This window comes from Epinephelus fuscoguttatus, linkage group LG15, assembly GCF_011397635.1.
Source record: "Epinephelus fuscoguttatus linkage group LG15, E.fuscoguttatus.final_Chr_v1".
Taxonomy (NCBI): Eukaryota; Metazoa; Chordata; class Actinopteri; order Perciformes; family Serranidae; genus Epinephelus; species Epinephelus fuscoguttatus.
Genome location: NC_064766.1, coordinates 42,507,349 through 42,524,868, shown reverse-complemented (window position 1 = coordinate 42,524,868; position 17,520 = coordinate 42,507,349). Strand labels below are relative to the sequence as shown.

At 45.0% G+C, this 17,520-nt stretch overlaps 1 protein-coding gene across 7 annotated transcripts; it reads right to left on the bottom strand.

Moving 5' to 3' along the window:
- Nucleotides 1-1,533: 1,533 nt before the first annotated feature.
- ubtfl (upstream binding transcription factor, like) lies at nucleotides 1,534-17,333 on the bottom strand. Of its 7 annotated transcripts, none has more exons than XM_049599292.1 (20): nucleotides 16,951-17,332; nucleotides 15,140-15,235; nucleotides 14,833-15,011; nucleotides 12,047-12,130; nucleotides 10,891-11,046; nucleotides 10,678-10,742; nucleotides 10,431-10,551; nucleotides 10,211-10,321; nucleotides 9,753-9,880; nucleotides 9,402-9,543; nucleotides 9,261-9,302; nucleotides 8,866-8,979; nucleotides 8,623-8,781; nucleotides 8,087-8,215; nucleotides 7,383-7,480; nucleotides 6,821-7,010; nucleotides 5,247-5,294; nucleotides 2,753-2,887; nucleotides 2,505-2,603; nucleotides 1,534-1,991 (listed from the first exon to the last, which is right to left on the bottom strand). In XM_049599292.1, the coding sequence occupies exons 2-20, from the start codon at nucleotides 15,198-15,200 to the stop codon at nucleotides 1,911-1,913; spliced, it is 2,142 nt and encodes a 713-aa protein (XP_049455249.1). In that variant the 5' UTR covers nucleotides 15,201-15,235; nucleotides 16,951-17,332; the 3' UTR covers nucleotides 1,534-1,910. The 7 variants fall into 7 exon arrangements, with proteins under 7 accessions (XP_049455249.1, XP_049455247.1, XP_049455248.1 ...); XM_049599290.1 differs by having other exon boundaries at nucleotides 1,535-1,991; nucleotides 2,505-2,606; nucleotides 16,951-17,331; XM_049599291.1 differs by having other exon boundaries at nucleotides 1,535-1,991; nucleotides 2,505-2,606; nucleotides 14,833-15,008; nucleotides 16,951-17,331.
- Between the last annotated feature and the right edge of the window lie 187 nt (nucleotides 17,334-17,520).

Here is a 17,520-nt window from a genome sequence, read left to right as displayed (position 1 = left end):
GTCTCAACTGTCAGGTCCAGAGTCAAAACGTAATCACTCTTAAACCGACAGAACACTTCACAACATCGTTTTTAACTTTGCTACAAGCTGATGTCAGCGCCATATGATCATATCTGTTCCATGCGACTGCTGCATGTAGTTACACGCTAACATTGGGGAAACATGTCATCTATATGTAGCTACATGCTAACATCACTGAATCATGTCACCTACATGTAGCTACATGATTCCCTGATGTTAGCATGTAGCTACATGTAGGTGACATGATTCCGTGACATGATCAGTGTCTTACCTGCTGTTGATTTCAGATCAGATTCATTCATTCATTCATTCATCTTCTAACCGCTTCATCCTCTTGAGGGTCGCGGGGGGGCTGGAGCCTATCCCAGCTACATCGGGCGAGAGGCAGGGTTCACCCTGGACAGGTCGCCAGACTATCGCAGGGCTGACACATAGAGACAGACAACCATTCACACTCACATTCACACCTACGGACAATTTAGAGTCACCAATTAACCTGCATGTCTTTGGACTGTGGGAGGAAGCTGGAGCACCTGGAGGAAACCCACGCTGACACAGGGAGAACATGCAAACTCCACACAGAAGGGCTCCCACGCCCGGGATCGAACCGGCAACCCTTTTGCTGTGAGGCGAGAGTGCTAACCACCACACCACCGTGCCGCCCTCAGATTCTTTCTATATTATTTATATTTATTAATATCCACATGCTATTGTAACGATTACTTCCCAGGCAGCCCACAAACACACTTGCACGGAAATGACGGCTAGTCTTTTTCACTCACTTACTTAAATATATATATTTGGAGCCAGAAGTGACCATATTTGGGTGAGAGGGTGGATCTATCTACTGTCAGCAGAGAGCCTGTCACTCAAAGAGGCCCCGCCCCCTCAATGATGTGTAACTTTAAGTCTTAATAAAGTATAAACAGGTGAGTTGTATAAAAAGGTAGAAATGATCTCCAGAGACCAGACAGGCTGTAAACATGTTAATTTCTACATGTGAACATGGAGGGGAAGCACTCTAGTGGACGTTAGAGGAACTGCAGGTTTTGGCTTCCTTTAAGAATACACCTGTGGGGCGTCGGTGGCTTAGTGGATAGGGCAGGCGCCCCATGTACAAGGCTGTTGCCACAGCAGCCTGGGTTCGACTCCAGCCTGTGGCCCTTTGCTGCATGTCTCTCTCTCTCCCCCTCACACTCTCCCTCTCCCTCCCACACTTGTCTGTCCTATTACAATAAAGGTTAAAAATGCCCCCCAAAAATATCTTTAAAAAAAAAGAATACACCTGTAAACTCTGACCAGTCAGAGCATAATAAGCTTTTTGGCTCCAGGTGTTCATCACAGAATGAGAAATATGACGTGTGTTTGAACATGTTAATAGAAACTTTAAACATGATCAGAATGAGCTGAGGACTTCCTCTGTAATTACGGTTTCATAGTGTGATGTCATAGTGTGATGTCACGGTGTGATGTCATGGTGCATTTCAGTACATCATGAAATCAGACAACAATGAGAAAAAGTGCATTTATTAATTAATTTTCTCAGGCAGGCATCTGATTGGAGGCTGAACACTGGCTCCTCCCTCAGCTGTAACAAACGACAGCCAATAGGCTCCGCCCCTCCCCCTGTCTGTCAAACTGTACAAGCACCGCCCCCTCCACTGCTCAAAAAACAACAAAAGAAACGGCTCTCCGCCCTACTGAAACATTCATCAGATAAAAACCAACAAACACTCGATAAAACAAACACACGGGTAACAAAACGCTCCTTCAGGCCCCGCCCCCGCGGCATGGCGTCACCTTCTCTCATTGGCCCGCCTGGATGATTGGCATGTGAGGAGGCGTGGCCTGCACAGCCTTTCCTCTCCAATGAGGGGGAGGGGGCGGGGCTAGTCCGAGTCTGAGTCACTAGATTCCTCTGAGGAGGTCTGATCTTCATCGTCCTCGTCATCCTCGTCCTCATCGTCATTCTGACAAAAGACAAAAAAAAAAAAATCTTCCCTTTAATAATGTGCTAATAATCACCTGATGCAGTTTTAAGTGTTTCTATATCAGTTAAGAGTTTTCGTAAGCAGTGAAGACCTACACACGTGTATAAAATAAAGAACCTGAGTTTTTCCATCACGTTTTAGTTTAAGGGAAAATTCAGGGATGGAACACAAAACCCTTAAAAAAACATTAAAAAACATTGTATAATAATCCATTAAGTTTTTTACAGATCAGATTTGTAGTGAATCCCTTAAGTGCAAAATTAAGGTACTTTTAAAGAATCAGTCTTTCATGCCTGATTCATTTTAAGACCTTTGCTGTCAAAACCCTTTAAAATTAAAATAAGTCCATTAAGATACTCTAGATAGATAGATAGATAGATAGATAGATAGATAGATTCATTTATCCCCTAACTAACCCTTAATTTGGGGTCGTTTTAAAGGGATTGATTAAATGCTCCCTGAAATCCTTCAGTTTTTGTTTTGTGTTCTCACCTCATCATCCTCATCGTCGCTGTCGGTGCTTCCTGAAGTCTCGTCATCTTCGTCAGAGTCAGACGAGTCACTCTTCTCCTCGTCTGAGTCGGTCATGTCCTGCTGGAAGACAGACACAGACCTGACAGACGGCACTGAGGGTTCAAAATGCCCACTCCACAAAATAAAAAGAAAACTGAAACCACATAATAAAATGAGATTTATTTTACAGTGTGTAGTTGTGTAGTCATGGTTGTGTAGTGTATTACCTTGGCTCTGTAGGCCATGGCTCTCTTGTTCACGCCGACTGTTTGCGTGGTGGCTCTTGAACTGGCCGCCTTCTTCGCCGTCACACGGACTTTAGCTCCAGGACTGCTGCGAACTTTTGTGGTGCTGCGACGTTTCTGATGAAGCACCAACAAACAAACAAACAACATGTTTAAACGCTGAAACAAACAATAACCTGCAAGGTGCGTTAGTTTCCTGCTGTTAGTCACTAACAGACCATAATGCTAAACATTAGCTTAAAGACGACACAAGTTTTCTTTATTTTATAGTTTGAGTGTTTTTATATAAAAAATAATTAATAAAAATAATTTGATGTGTTGTTTGTTCCTGTTAGCTTATGCTGGATTAGTCTTATTTAACCCCGCCTAAATTTAACTTAAAAATCTAAAAAAACAAACATGAATCTAGTGAGTTAACATTAGCTTAGCCCTGGTAATGGCTAACACTACCAAAGTAATGTTAGCTTTGTTCCTGTTAGCTTATGATGGATTAGCTGTAGTTTAGCCCCGCTAAATTTAACTTAAAATTAAAAAAAAAAAAAAGAAAAAAAAAACATCTATCTAGTAAGTGAAAATTAGTTTATTCCGGCTAATGGCTAACGGCTAACGACTCATTGGCATACACTGGATAATGGGTATAGCTCAGCAGATAAGCAAAATAATCTTTAAAATCTGGAAAGAAGCACCAAAATTTGACTGAGTGTTCCCCTCGGGTCATTCTTTTGAAAAATCCCATTAGCCACGTAAATTTCAAAATGGCTGCCATTTTTAAAGATGGCCGCCATTTCAACCATCTATTATGACAAACTTCATTTTCTGGGCCAATTTCAATGATTCTGGTGTCAAATTAGTTTTTAACTATGGAAAATTCAAATGTATACATCAGACATCATTTTTATATCTCTTTATGCCATTTACTCAAATTATGCATAAACACAACATCATTCCAGCAAAACATTTATTAGAAATGTACAAAAACGGTCAATTGATTTGCTCATGAGAAGTTGAATATGATCCTTTGCTTACTACTGTACATGTCATTTGTACAGTATAGCATAAAACATACAAAATGTAAAATGCAAGTATGTGTAACCTGAACATTTTAGAATCAATGTACATTTTTCACATCAAATTCATCTGTAATGTCAATAACCTTAACATTCTAGACTCAACAGTTGTGTTAGAGTATAACTAAACTATGCTCTAACTAACCTATGAAACAGAGCCTAATCTTCACATCTGCAGCTACACAGTGCTGTGCAAGCAAGACCAAAGCGGTAGCATTTACACCTTGCACGACATTCAAATTAGCAGCCCAGAGATCAGTAAGCTGAAAATATGGTAGAAGGAAGCTTCTTGGCCTCTCCAATACAATAATCTGTCCTCTCTGTGGTCAAAAATGTATGATTAGATATCAAGATTATACTTATTGGACAATTTTACACAAAGTTGCTCCCAAAATAGCATTTCTGGGATTGAATTGGCGGCCAGCTTGGAAAAAATGGTGGCCATCTTAATTTTTACGTGGCTAATGGGTTTTATCAAATGAACAGCCCCCGAGGAGTATTCGTGCCAATGATGGTGCTTCTTTCCGCTTGTGAAAGATTTTACTGAAGAAATGCAATTAGCTGCTTAGCTATAGATAAACACTACTAACGTTAGCTCAGGTCCTGTTAGCTTATGATGGATTTCTGACATTACACTAATATAACTACCACTAAATAAACACAAGCTAACGTGGTATTGTTCATGTATATCAGTGCAGTCGTTGTGCAGCTGTACGAATTTAATAAACTGAACTCTTTATTGTGTTTTTTTTCTGTTTTATATTCAGGATGTTTTTTATGTCTCAGCACTAAAACAAATTCCCTGAATGTAAAAAACCTAAACTGTTAATGAACCGCCTGTGATTAGCATCAACATCATGTTAGCTCAGTGTCCACGTATTCTGCTGCTAGCTTCGCTAACGTTAGCTGCAGTTCACGGGACAGAGAGAAGAATAAAAACAAGGACTCTAGACTGAATCATCATGACGTCACGCTAACGACAGTCACTTCCAGCTGGACGGCTGGCTGAACAGACAGATCTGTACGATCTGTGAAGGGTTGAGCTGCAACGTTTAAAGAACGTTAGTTAAACCTCTGAGATGCTTCTGCTGGGATCATCTGCTGTTCTGTGTTGTTGAGGTTTCAGCTGTGATGAATGAAACTCACAGAGACAGAAGCTGAGCAGCGTCCTGCTGTGGACACACGTCACCTACGACACCTACAGCTGTATTCAGATATCTGCTCCTCACACAGCGACTGATGGAGTCTGGCTCTGAAAAACTGATACGGATTTTTCCAGGTGGCTGAAATCGGACCAACTGATGCAGCGTTTGTTCAGCGTCATTTGATTTTATTTATGTGATGCAGTGTTTCTACCCAGAGTTATTGCAAACAACGACTGTGATTGGACAAAAACTTTCCACACTCACCGAGGAGGAGAACTCTTTGTAGACGGCTCGGTCCTGAGGAGACAGAGACTGAAGACAACAACAACAAAATTAGACATTCATTGTTTGTGTGTCACACAGACTGATTAATAAAGATGGACGCTATGACTAAACATCCCCTGGTGGCTGGCTCCGCCCCCAATCCCTAAATGACGTCACCAGAGGACGACGGTTCAGCTCTGTGGGACGTGTTGTCCATCTTCATCCACAGACTGGCGTCAGAGCAACTTCGCTTAGCAACAGTCACATCATGAAAGCTGTCTGAGCTGTGATTGGCTCTGACCTCTCTGTGTACTTTAGGGACTGTTCGTCACTTACGGCGGGGGATGGTGAAAAAAAGTGTGTCAATTACATTTTTGGTATTCATTATATTACTAATGTTTGTCTTTAAAGTTTTTGTCATTTTTAAAGTACTGGGTGAGTTCTAAAGAACCCATCGCCTCTGACCCCGCGGTGCTTGTGACGTCCTCACGGAGGTTTGGAGGGTCTTTAGAAAAATTTGGCCATCGTATTTTTTTTTTCTTTGCAATTGTCTTTTTCCAGTGGTCCCTGAACACATCATGTGCGATACATGCTTCCATCAGAAAAAAGAAAAACATACATTGGGCTAAAAACAAAGCGTTTGTCCGAAGGCACCAGCATCATCCACAGAAGGGACAAACTGAGGCTTTCTTCATCTCCAACCTTTAATGTTTGTGATGGAAATTATGAATGTAATTTAAATGGTAATCAACACTATAATAAACATTATACATTTATGTCAAATCTATGCAGCATGTAACACCTCTGTAACGGAAACTTTTTGGCCTCTGAGCCGTCGTCAGAGAGAACGTGATGTAACGCTGCATTTTATGTCTCGTCAGGACGTCAGAGGATCGAGTGGCCCACATGACGTTTACCGTCTGTCGGCGTGGAACAAGCTGCGAGTGCTTCACGTGATGTCAGAGGGCGTGACTGGATGAGACGCTGGTTAAAGATCCCTGACAGCCTCGCTCTGCGTACTCAGCTCAGTCTGGACTGTTTGAGTTAAACGTACAGAAAGACGAGTTTCTGACTCTATGTGTTTCGTCAGGTAGAAATCACCAGCACACTTACAATCATCAGACCCCCCCCCCCCCCCCCCGATAAATATACAACAGTCCCTTTTTATTGATATTTACACTCACTGTGCTCCTGTTCACACTGACTTCATTTATTTTCCATCTCATCAATATTTTAGCTGTTTTCCATTTAATGTCTCGGGTTCAGATTTTGCTGTGAGTTTTTTTAAAATAGATATTTAATGAGCAACAGGCGGAGGAGCGTCACGGCTGCCTCTCTGAAACTGTTGATGATGATGATGAAGACGATGAAGATGATAAATAAAGCTGCAGCTGTGTTTAGTTCACGTTTCTCTGTCGTTGTTGCATCGTTCATAAAGTTGTTATCGTTCAATTCAATTTTCCCTTCAGATGAATTAAGTTTTATGGTTCATGTTACACGTCGGGCGCCATCAGGTGCTGAACGGACGCTGTTCTCCAGACATGGGCGGTTGCCGTGGCGACAGTGTGAGTTACCTTGACCCAGTCCTCCAGCTCGGCCTTGTACTCCACCTGCTGCTCCTCCACCATCTTCTTGTACTTGTCTTTCTGACTCTGGCTCAGTTTGTGCCACCTCTTCCCGATCTCCACCATGCGCTCCTTCAGGCTGAAGTGATTCAGCTCGCCGTTGGTCAGCAGCTCCTGGGAGAACATCTGATACCCGCTCCTATTGGACAGAGTCAGCAGGGGGAGGGGCTTACTACAAGGCCGCTTAAATTCTTTGAGGAAGACAGAAGTTCACTGGTTCCTCCAAACATGTCAAGATTTCTCCAACATGCTGGATTCTACAGTGAACATCTGCCACCAAACACATCACTCATTCATTCATTCATTCATTGGCTGATTAATCCAGAACATAACGACCAGCTGACTGTTGAAGTCGTGATGTAAACAGTGAAATAAAGCTGCAGTAAAACACAGCGTGTCATGACCTGTTCGTTACCACAGCGTCAGTTCATCATTACATCATCAGTTCAGCTCGTTAAACACTTCCTGTCGGTGTCACTGAACTCAACATGAGAGCGACAGTCAGACTCACACTGGAGGTTTCTTCGGTTCTCCATCAAACTTGGGTTTCCTCTGGCTCTGAGCCGGCGCCGCTGCCGCCGCTGGAGCTCTCATCTCCAACAGCTCCCTCTGCAGGACACCCACAGTCAGTGCAACGCCTTGTACAAACTCCATGAGACGCGTCCACAGAGGGACGACAGGGGGGTCGTTTAGAGTATTAATACTATATCCTGTCAGTGTGACGGCTTCCAATCAATAATCAATACACAGTTAAACAGATTAACATTTAAATTCATGAATAAAGTGAGAAAACTTTTTGTGGTGTTAAAGAAAACGTGACTTCTACGCATGTTTTCTTTAAAATAAAATCGGCACTTTTTTTTCTTTGAAATTTTTTGTCAATTTTCTTTTTTTTTAAAATTCTAGCTATTAGTTTTTCTTCAACAAGTGTTTGCCGTTTATTTTTCTATGAAATTTTTTGGCCACTGAAAAAAAACAAAACAAATTAGCTATTTTTCCAAAAGTTTTTGGTCATTTTTTTTCCTCGTACAGTGTATCGAGCAACTTGAAAAAGAAAACACGCCTTTTTAACCCGAGGTGGTTCACCAGGCCAGGCGTGCTTTCTTTCAAAATATTTTAGTTTCTGTAAACACGTTTGGTGACTTTTTGTTTTTCTTTAATTGAAAAAATTTAGAGGTGGGCGGGGTCAGTGTATGGGGGGTGTGGCTCACTGACCACGGGATGGTACTGAACCTCGTAACGCTTCTGATCCTCTGCTGCCTTCTTGATCCAAGGAATCTTCTCCTTCTTCTCCATCGACTTCCAGGCCGCCTCCATCGCCACCTGAGCCTTCCTGCGGTCGCTCTGCAGAGCAAGTCACATGACCAACAGTCAAACCCTGTACACTACATTTCCCCCAGTTCCTGTGTGGACGCTGTGGGGCGCGCTGCTGCTTCATGCCATTCACACTGATGATGTATCATCAAATGCACTGATTGGATAAATGTCTGCTAGCTGGGCGGAGTCTAGTTCTCTCTCACTGCTTCAAACAGGAAATAACATTCTGATATCTCAACCAGACAATTCACAAAGTTTATTTCTGAAAACATTCAAGGTGAAAGAGGCGGAGCGTCGTTAGTGTGACACAGCTGCGATTCATCGTTGTGTATTTCCTCCTAATAAAAGTGTTTAATGAATCTGAGGTGTTTTTGTCGACAGCTGATCAAACTGAAGGTGAATATTGACAAGAACAACAACAATAATGATCTCACTCTGTATTTAGCCAGGTAGTCTCCAATCACACTGTGCTGCCACATCTCCTCGGCTGTTTTTGGTGTCACTGGAAGCTTTGCCGCCTTCTTCCCATCCCGTCTGTCTTTCGGTGGTCCGGCAGGTGCCCACGTCTCTGGCTCCGCCTCCCGACACCGCTCCTGGGACAACAGGAGAAACACCACCTGACAGGTGAGTTCATAGTCACAGGGATCCGACCTGGAGTTAAAGAAGAACGTTCAGACCTTGACGGAAGGAGACTTGGCTCTGTGCGGGCTGGCGGCCACACCCCCTCCCAGTCTGGCTCCACCCAGTTTCTCCTCACCCATGACTCGATCTCGTTCCTCCTCCGGGAGACTCTGAAAAACAAACGAGCCGACGTTACGTTCATATCGACCCTCAGTGTTCACGTCGTCGTGTCTTTGACTTCCTGTCTGAGTTTGTGAACTGCGATTTTATCGGATGAATATTTGACGGATTGTTTCCTGTTGCGGTCGGATTAACTTCCTGTGTGTGAAGCTGTCTGAACTCTTTACAAACAGAGGTAACTTTTTCTGACGGAGGCGTTTCAGTGTTTGCACTGAGCTGGTTCATGTTTTTACATCTGTAGGAAGCAGCTGATGATGCCATGTTGACGTACCTCCAGAAACCGCTGCAGGTCGATGTCATACTGCTTCTTTCTCTGTTGAAACACAAAGGTTAGACAGAAACAGGAAGTGAGAGCAGATTTCACATTAAGAGGAGGTGAATCCTGGCGTGATGCTGGCGTGTTGACACCAACCTGCTCACAGCGTTTCTGGAACATGTCCTTCTCTTTCTGCGTCATCATCTTCCACTGTTTACTGCACAGCACCATCCGCTCCGTGCTCGGGACGTCCTTCATGTTCACCATCAGCTCCGCACAGTACAGAGAGTAGCCGTTACTGGCCAGGAACACACAGCTGTTAGCCACGCCCACTCTCCAAACACACACTAACATCCTGTCAACATTCGCTAGGTCACCGGCGGCCTGTCACCATTTCATTACCCTCTTACTCATCGAACATCAGCTGATAAACTTCCTGTTCATGGGTGCATTAGCATTTAGCTCATTAGCATTTAGCTCGTTAGCAGAAAGTGAATTCAGACTCACGGCGGTGGTTTCGTAGGCCGTCCGTCAAACTTGTCCTTCAGCTGTCTCTCTGCTTTAGTGAGGACCGAGCGGACGTGATCGTCAGAGTTCACGTCAGGGTGAGCTTCATGATACGCTCTCATACTGCCCTGCATGACATCACACATGACATCACACATGACATCACACATGATATCACACAGATCAACATGTGATCTCAGTACAGACACCTGCTCATGCTGAGAATCATCTGGCTTCAGTCTGGTTCAATCTGGTTTGGTCTGGTCTAGACTGGTTCAGTCTGGTTCAGGTCAGTCTGGTTCAGGTCAGTCTGGTTCAGGTCAGTCTGGTTCAGTCTGGTTCAGGTCGGTCTGGTTCAGTCTGGTTCAGGTCAGTCTGGTTCAGTCTGGTTCAGGTCGGTCTGGTTCAGTCTGGTTCAGGTCGGTCTGGCTCAGCTAAGTCTGGTCTGGTTCTGGTACCTCATAGTCCTTCTGGAGCTCCAGGGCTTTGCTGATCCACTTGAGTCTTCTCTTGTCAGACAGTTGGGACCACTGTCTCCTCAGAGCCTCCTTCAGCTCCTTCTGACTCACCTGCACACAACAAACACATTCACTCACTGACTGTGTGTTTATATGACACCACACACACACCCACTGTGAGTGTGTCTCAGTGTGTATAATGTGTGTATTGTGTGTGTACCTCTGGGTGGAGCTTCATGTAGGTCTTCTTCTCGTGGTTGTACCACAGCTGTTGAGGAGTTTTGGGTTTCTCTGGCAGGTCGGACTTCTTCCTCTCCTCAATCAGCTCCGGATGGTCCTCCCTGCAGGTCAGCTGACGTTAGACACGCTACATGCTAAACACATGCTAACAATAACTGCTCACGATGAGGTGTCAACAGTCAGCTGGGAGGTGAAGTTAGTTTGAAGTTGGTCGTAGATGAACTCACTTGAATCGAGCCATGTTCTTCTCAAACTCCTCCTTCTCTCGCTGGAACTCTGTGATGTATTTTTGCTGCAGGAAAGTGAAGAAGACAAAATAAGGAAGAGCAGAGGAGTCACCAGCACCAGGCCGGATTAACCCTTTCACTTCTGATGATACATTAATATGTGTGTGTGTGTGTGTGTGTGTGTGTGTGTGTGTGTGAGAGTCTATATCAGACCTTCTTCTTGTCGGGCAGCTCTTTGTACTTCTTGGACAGGATCTTGGTCAGGTCCAGGTTGCTCATCTCCGGGTGGATTTTGGCGTACTTGGCTCGTTTCTCCATGAAGAAGCGGAAGTATGGAGTCAGGGGTTTTTTTGGGAAATCTGGATGAGTCTGTTTGAACATGAGAGTCAGGGTCAAAGGTCACAGGTCAGAGCAACAGGAGCAGTCTGATCTAAAGTTCGGTCTCTGTCCGGGCTCCAGTAAATGAGACCTGGGGCTGTTTGCACACAACACCTTGAGTTTTGTCCTTAAAGTATGACACTTAAGGTTTAATTTCTCCTCAGCTGAGGGACTTAAACATTTGTACAGCATCCCTTAAAAGTTTCCCTAGTTAAGGAAAAACTCACACACTGAGTTGAAAGCTATATTACAGCGGTGACAGTTTCCATGGAGACTGTTTGTTTGTGATGCCTGATATTGTCTCAGAGTCGGCTCATGGTTTGACAGAAGAAAGAAGTAGTGAAGAGAATCAAACCAAACAGGCCAGAGGAGGAAAAGATGAAACGTCTGGAGGAATACCATCAGAGGAAGAATAAATCTGATCCAAAGGATCAGGGTTAGGGTTAGTTTTTATTTATCACCGAAAACTCTGTCATGTTGCACTTCAGTGAACATTTTATTTTATTTTTTTAATCACTTTTTAATCACACTTTATCATCACCACTTTATTAATCAGTTCAGTAAATAAATTCAGTTATTCCACTCCCTTGTCATTAACACACAGGTCAGAAACACACACACATGCACTAAGTGGAGAGATGTCAGAGTGAGGGGGCTGCCCATGGTCAGGCGCCCCGAGCGGTCGGGGGGGTCGGTGCCTTTCTCGAGGGCACCTCGGCAGTGAACTGGCACCTCTCCAGCTACCAGTCCACACACCATATTTGGTCTGGACCGAGACTTGAACAGCGACCCTCTGGTTCCCAACCCAAGTCCCCATGGACTGAGCTACTGCTGCCCCTTAAGTAAACCTTAAGGAGAAGACTTATGGGTGTTTTGTGGAACCAATTTTATTTTAAGGAAATCCTTAACCTCGACTTTGACGAAACTCTTAACCTAAGGTCTTTTGTGCAACCTGTCCCTGGTCTCTCTCAGAGAGGATCAGCAGTCTCACCTTCAGTTTCTTGCCTTTATACGGATTCTTGACGAACTCCATGGCGTCCACGATGAGCTCCGTCATTGTTCTGTACTTTCGAACCTGAAACCCAAAACAAGACAGTGTTCGTTAGAAACATCAGAACCTGTGAGTCCTCACTCATTTGCTACATCCTGCTTCATCTCCTCTGATGACGACTCCTCAGAAAGGTCAAAGTGTCACAGTGGAGTTCCTCAGAGATCTGTCCTCGATCCTCCCATTCATTCATTCATTCATTCATTCATCTATTCAACCTGCCTCTGGAAACGTACTCATGGTACACATTCATCAGCTCATACAGACTTGTACTTAACTTTACTGCAGACCACTTACACTTAACTTTACTGCAGACTAACACTTCAGGTAGAGGGAATCTCTTGTGCTTCAGCCCTTCCGCAATTGGAGGTCAGTGCTTCTCAGAACAGGACAGCACAGATCAAAATAACCCCGTGGAGGAATCCAGAAGAAAAGCACTCAGATCACTTGTGATGAATTTATTAACGGCTAACGTTTCGACGCCAACTGCATCTTCATCAGAGTCAAACAGTACAGGTGCCAGGTAAGAAGGTTAAATATCCTCCAAGTCACATAGAGACTCTATGATAATGTCATTTCTTTTTTCAAGTTCATTGAGACATTTGATTTCAGCCTCTGATAGATTTTTCTTATAGTCTGTCTCTTTGCTTTTCTTATTACAGGCTGTAATTAAATCATTTTCTACCAGGTGGCTGTATGTGATGATGGAGGGATTGAGGTTGGAGTGGGGAATGAACCTCGATTTCTTTTTAAAAGGTGTGGCTTCTCTATCATTACATTAATGTCAACTGTGATGTTTCTCAAAGTGACATCCCCATTAGTCAACACATTTGGTCTGGAGGAAAAGAAGTCTGTGCAACACCCCATATGCCCAGTCTTTTACAGCCTTCCAAAAATCACAAAGCACTTAACAATCCGCCTCTCAGACCCACAGTATCCAGCACTGGCTGTCTCACAGAACCTTCATCACAGTATCTGAACTTTTTCCTAGAAAAGATGGTTGTCAAACTCCCCTCCTATCTTGGTGATACGACAGATGTTTTGAACCTTGTGAACGGTTTTGTGACTGAAAAAGACTTTATTTTAGTCACCTGCGACGTCCAAAGCTTCTACACATGCATCCCACATCACGCAGGCATTGAGGCGTTAAACCACTATCTGAACACACGCCCTCAAAACAGTTGAACCACTGAATGAGGAGCTTAACCTCTCTTGCTTCCTGTAATGCAATGCTAAGATTGTATATATTTGGATGGGATTGTTTTTACTGCACTGGTGGTGTATTCTGGTACTGACGAGCTGTGTGAGTGCTGTCACAGTACTATTGGCTAATTGTTGGGTTACCTCCCACTCTCTGTAAACCAATGAGAAGAGTCTCTATGTGTTTAACCTTCTTACCTGGCACCTGTACTGTTTGACTCTAATGAAGACGCAGTTGGTGTCGAAACGTTAGTCATTAATAAATTCATCACAAGTGCTCCAGTGCTTTTCTTGTGGATTCCTCCACGGGGTTATTTTAACTTACACTTAACTTTATCGTGTGTAGCCAACACGTGTCAGCCTGTGGCCCACATCAGAGTCTTCATCAAACAACAAAAAACATTCCGACAGCGTAGTTTTAGCTAGCTAATGCGAGATAACATTAGCTTGCTTTCTAATGCAGATCAAGTTAGCTAGCTAACGGAACACAAGTGATGAATGTCTTTGACGATATCCAGACTCCAGGGCTGACTGGGTTGGTCAATTAGCCGACTTGCCGCAAATTTAGCAAAGTAGCCAACACCATATCAATACAATCTAGCTTGGTTACAGCTAGCTGGCTAACCTTAGCTTACTTTCTCTGTAACGTCATCACAAGCAAAATACTGAGTGGACACATCAGCCGGCTAGCTTTCCAAATTACTTCACCGCTAATGTGACAAATGGTGTTGTTTTTGCCAACCATAACTGGTGTAACGGTACAAGAGCTTTCTACCAGCCAAGAGTGATGCAGCAGCCAATGAGCTAACCCTAACCTGAGCTAACGTCTGGACAAACTGCTAGCAAGCTAACGTAGCAAAATACTATCTTGAGTGGATATCAGTTAACTCCTCCAGACTCCAGCAGCTGGTTTGCAAATTACTTTATCAGCTATGAAGCAACCAAAACTAGACCCACGCAGTGTAGCTAAGTTACAGCTAGCAGGGCGGCTAACGACCATAACCTGAGCTTAGCTTAGCCATGTAGCTGTAAAGCTACGCTACGTGGAACAATGAGCTCGTTCGTATCACAGAGCCGATGGTCTGAATGGAATATAGGATCATTAGAGATAATAATGTTACTCTAAATATTGTTTCTCTGCTTTCTGTCAACATGATGACGGTCCGTCAGTCCATACGCTGTTTGTCACTGTTGTCGCTGACTTTCAGGCCCTCGCTCATCACCACGCAGGACACTGACCGCAGCTCACTAATGACCTCAGAGAGAGAGGTTACTGACACTTACATACAGAAGCTTTAAGGAGCTTTTCAGGTTAAGGGATTTCAGTTAAATATTCTTAGCTGCTAATTAAAGAGATTTTTTACAGGTTTATTAGACGTGGGACTAATTACTGGAGACACTCATGGACTGGAATAAATTAGGGGATTTGAATCCTGCAGTTTTAAGAGGATTAAACAGACCAAACAGCAGAATGACATCAAGGAGTAATCGGGTATAAGTTATGGGATGGTTGCCATGGTGATGTGTACCTCTGATGAGACTTTCTGCCATTTCTGGCGGCACATTTCTGCGGTGAAGCTGCCGAAACAAACTTTGTCCCAGTCGAAGTGCGACTCTGTGGTCTTATATTTCATCCCGTCTGCGTCCGGCAGGAGACTGCGAATCCTCTCCAGCAGAGTCAGACAGTCCTCCTTTGTCCAATCATCTGCTGACACACACACACACACACACACACACCTGTCAGGTACAGCAGCATGTCAGCAGAGAGTAAAACATGACAGAGGGGACAGGAGAGTGAGACAGGTGTTGATGAGGTCACAGGAAGTGGGCAGTTACCTGGTTCACTTTTGATCCTGGCACTCTGAGCCGTGGAGACGCTGCTGCTGCCGTTCATCATGCAGCGACTGACGGAGAAGACTCCGTCCCCTCCCTCTGCCACACACACACACACACACACACACACACACACACACATATTAATACAGAGACATGTCCACATTGACAATCAGTGTCCAGCAGTGGTGTAGTGCAGCGTACGCTCAGGTAGACCCACTGAGCAGCTGAACAGGCTCTGTAATAGGAGAGTCTGTCCACCTCCTCATCAGTGACCTACCTGTGGACCTGGCAGTGCACCCACCTCATCAACCACCACTACACCACAGCTGTCCACCTCAGTCGGGACACCTGTGTGATCTAATGTCTTCCACAGTGAGACTGAAAGGTCACAGAGCTTTCAGCTGAATCACATGGGCCTCATCTGCAGTTGTCATGGAGACTGATCTGTTGTCATGTGACCTCATCATCACTTATGTCTGATGACAGGTGATGATGAAAATTACACCTGTGATTCAGCTGAATTCTCTAAAACAAAAAAAAAAAAGGAAACAAGTAACCGAACTGAAGCTGTCAGAATATTATCATTATTATAATAACTGCATTATATTACAGGTTTGTTTGGTTGTGATCACAGATTTCTGAGCGGCTGCTCCGCCTGCTCCTGCCCGCCCACAGCGCTCTGATCCCGGCCTGACTGACCCTGACTGACCGGGCGAGGCAACCTTTCCCCGGCTGTGGCGTCACCGCGACCCGCTGACAAGGTCAAACTGAGGGTCGCAGACCAGGAGGTTTGTGTCGGTACCTCTGGTGAGACACACAGAGTGTGTGAAAGAGCTGAGCAGCTGTCGGTGAGCTCAGAGCGGTTTGACCCGGAGCAGGTCAGTCAGAGGGCGGACTGGACTGGACCAAACTCCGTTCAACAAACTGCCACTTTAAATCAGGTGTGATCACAGTGACACACACAGCTCAGGTGAGACGTTCACACCACACTGTGTGACCAAATCTCCAGTTCGGCATAAACCCAACACACCAGGAAGCTTTTATTTTATCTTTTTGACATGAAGTTTGAAACTGGCTCTTTGTGAAAAATGCTTCACCCAAAATAAAGCACGGAGGGCGGTAGAGAGCCGGTCGGGTCTGCTCTCAACAAGTTTGTTGAAATAAACTGTTTACGAGCCGAAATCACCAAAATCCTCTGATGAGCGTATTAACTCGAGTTACATGAGACGTGTCTGCGGCTGACTTTAGTTTTATGGTTTCTAAATGCAGTTTGTCGCTGAGACGTGACCGCACCGCGACAACTGAGGCCAGCGGGCCGCCAGGCTCCAGCTGCCCCGGTAATGGCGTCCGTCCTCCGGCAGGAGTCACCACGTAGCTTCCGCTGGCACGCAGAGAGCTACTCGAGACACAAGCTAGCGTCAAGCTTTGCCATTAAACGTATTTAAACTGCGATTTTAGCGAAGAGGTGAAAAACACGGCCTCAAATAAAAACCTGTTTAAAGTCGTGTTTGACACGTGCAGCACATAACGTTAATCGCATCATTTAGCAAAACTGCTAAAATGACAGAATCCGTCGACATGTGTGTGTTTGGTTGTAAAAATATCGGCCTGAAAATGATGAGATGTTTCTGTGCTGTCAGGTATTAAAGTGCCAAACTGCTGCATGTGGTGGTTTCGGTGCTGAGCGGCTGGATGACTCGCTGCTGCCCCACAAGCCTCCACTGCGAAGCCGCCATGAATGTTCTGGTGACTCGGGGACAAACGACCAGAAAACCCCACAAATCTGTTTAAAATCACATCTAACTACTCACCTTCAGCCTGAGACAGAGACCCGGCTTCACACTGCACACCACTGTGGTCGTTTGGATTATTTCGGGACTTTCAAAGTGTGTTTTTTTCAGCCGTAAACCCCGGGGAGTCAGCTCGAAACGAATCCGACAAAAGGAGCGTCTAGTCCGGTATGAAACTCCGCCCAGCGCCGCAGGGGGAGGAACTCCGGGAGAAAACATGAGGACAAAGGCGGAGGATGAAACCAGAGACAGCGGGGAAAACAGCAGCCAAACCCGCTGAAAACTACTTAACATCAGCAACTGTCAGCTTCACTTTGTGTGTTTCAACCTCGCATTTTGTCACTGTGTTCAAAATGTAACTGCGACAGCGTCCTTTGCTGGAAACCTCCCCTCCTGACTTGAACCTGGTCCGGGTCCAGATGCTGAAACCGGCGGGGAGACAGAGGACTGGGGCCCGGGGACCCGACGGCCAGCCGCCAACAGAGATGCGGCCGGGGAGACGCGGAGGAGAGCGGCTGCCTGTCTGCTCCGGAGGAGTGTGCAGAAAGTCATCAGGTCTGCGGGCTGCTCGGGTCTCCGTCCCCGGCCTGT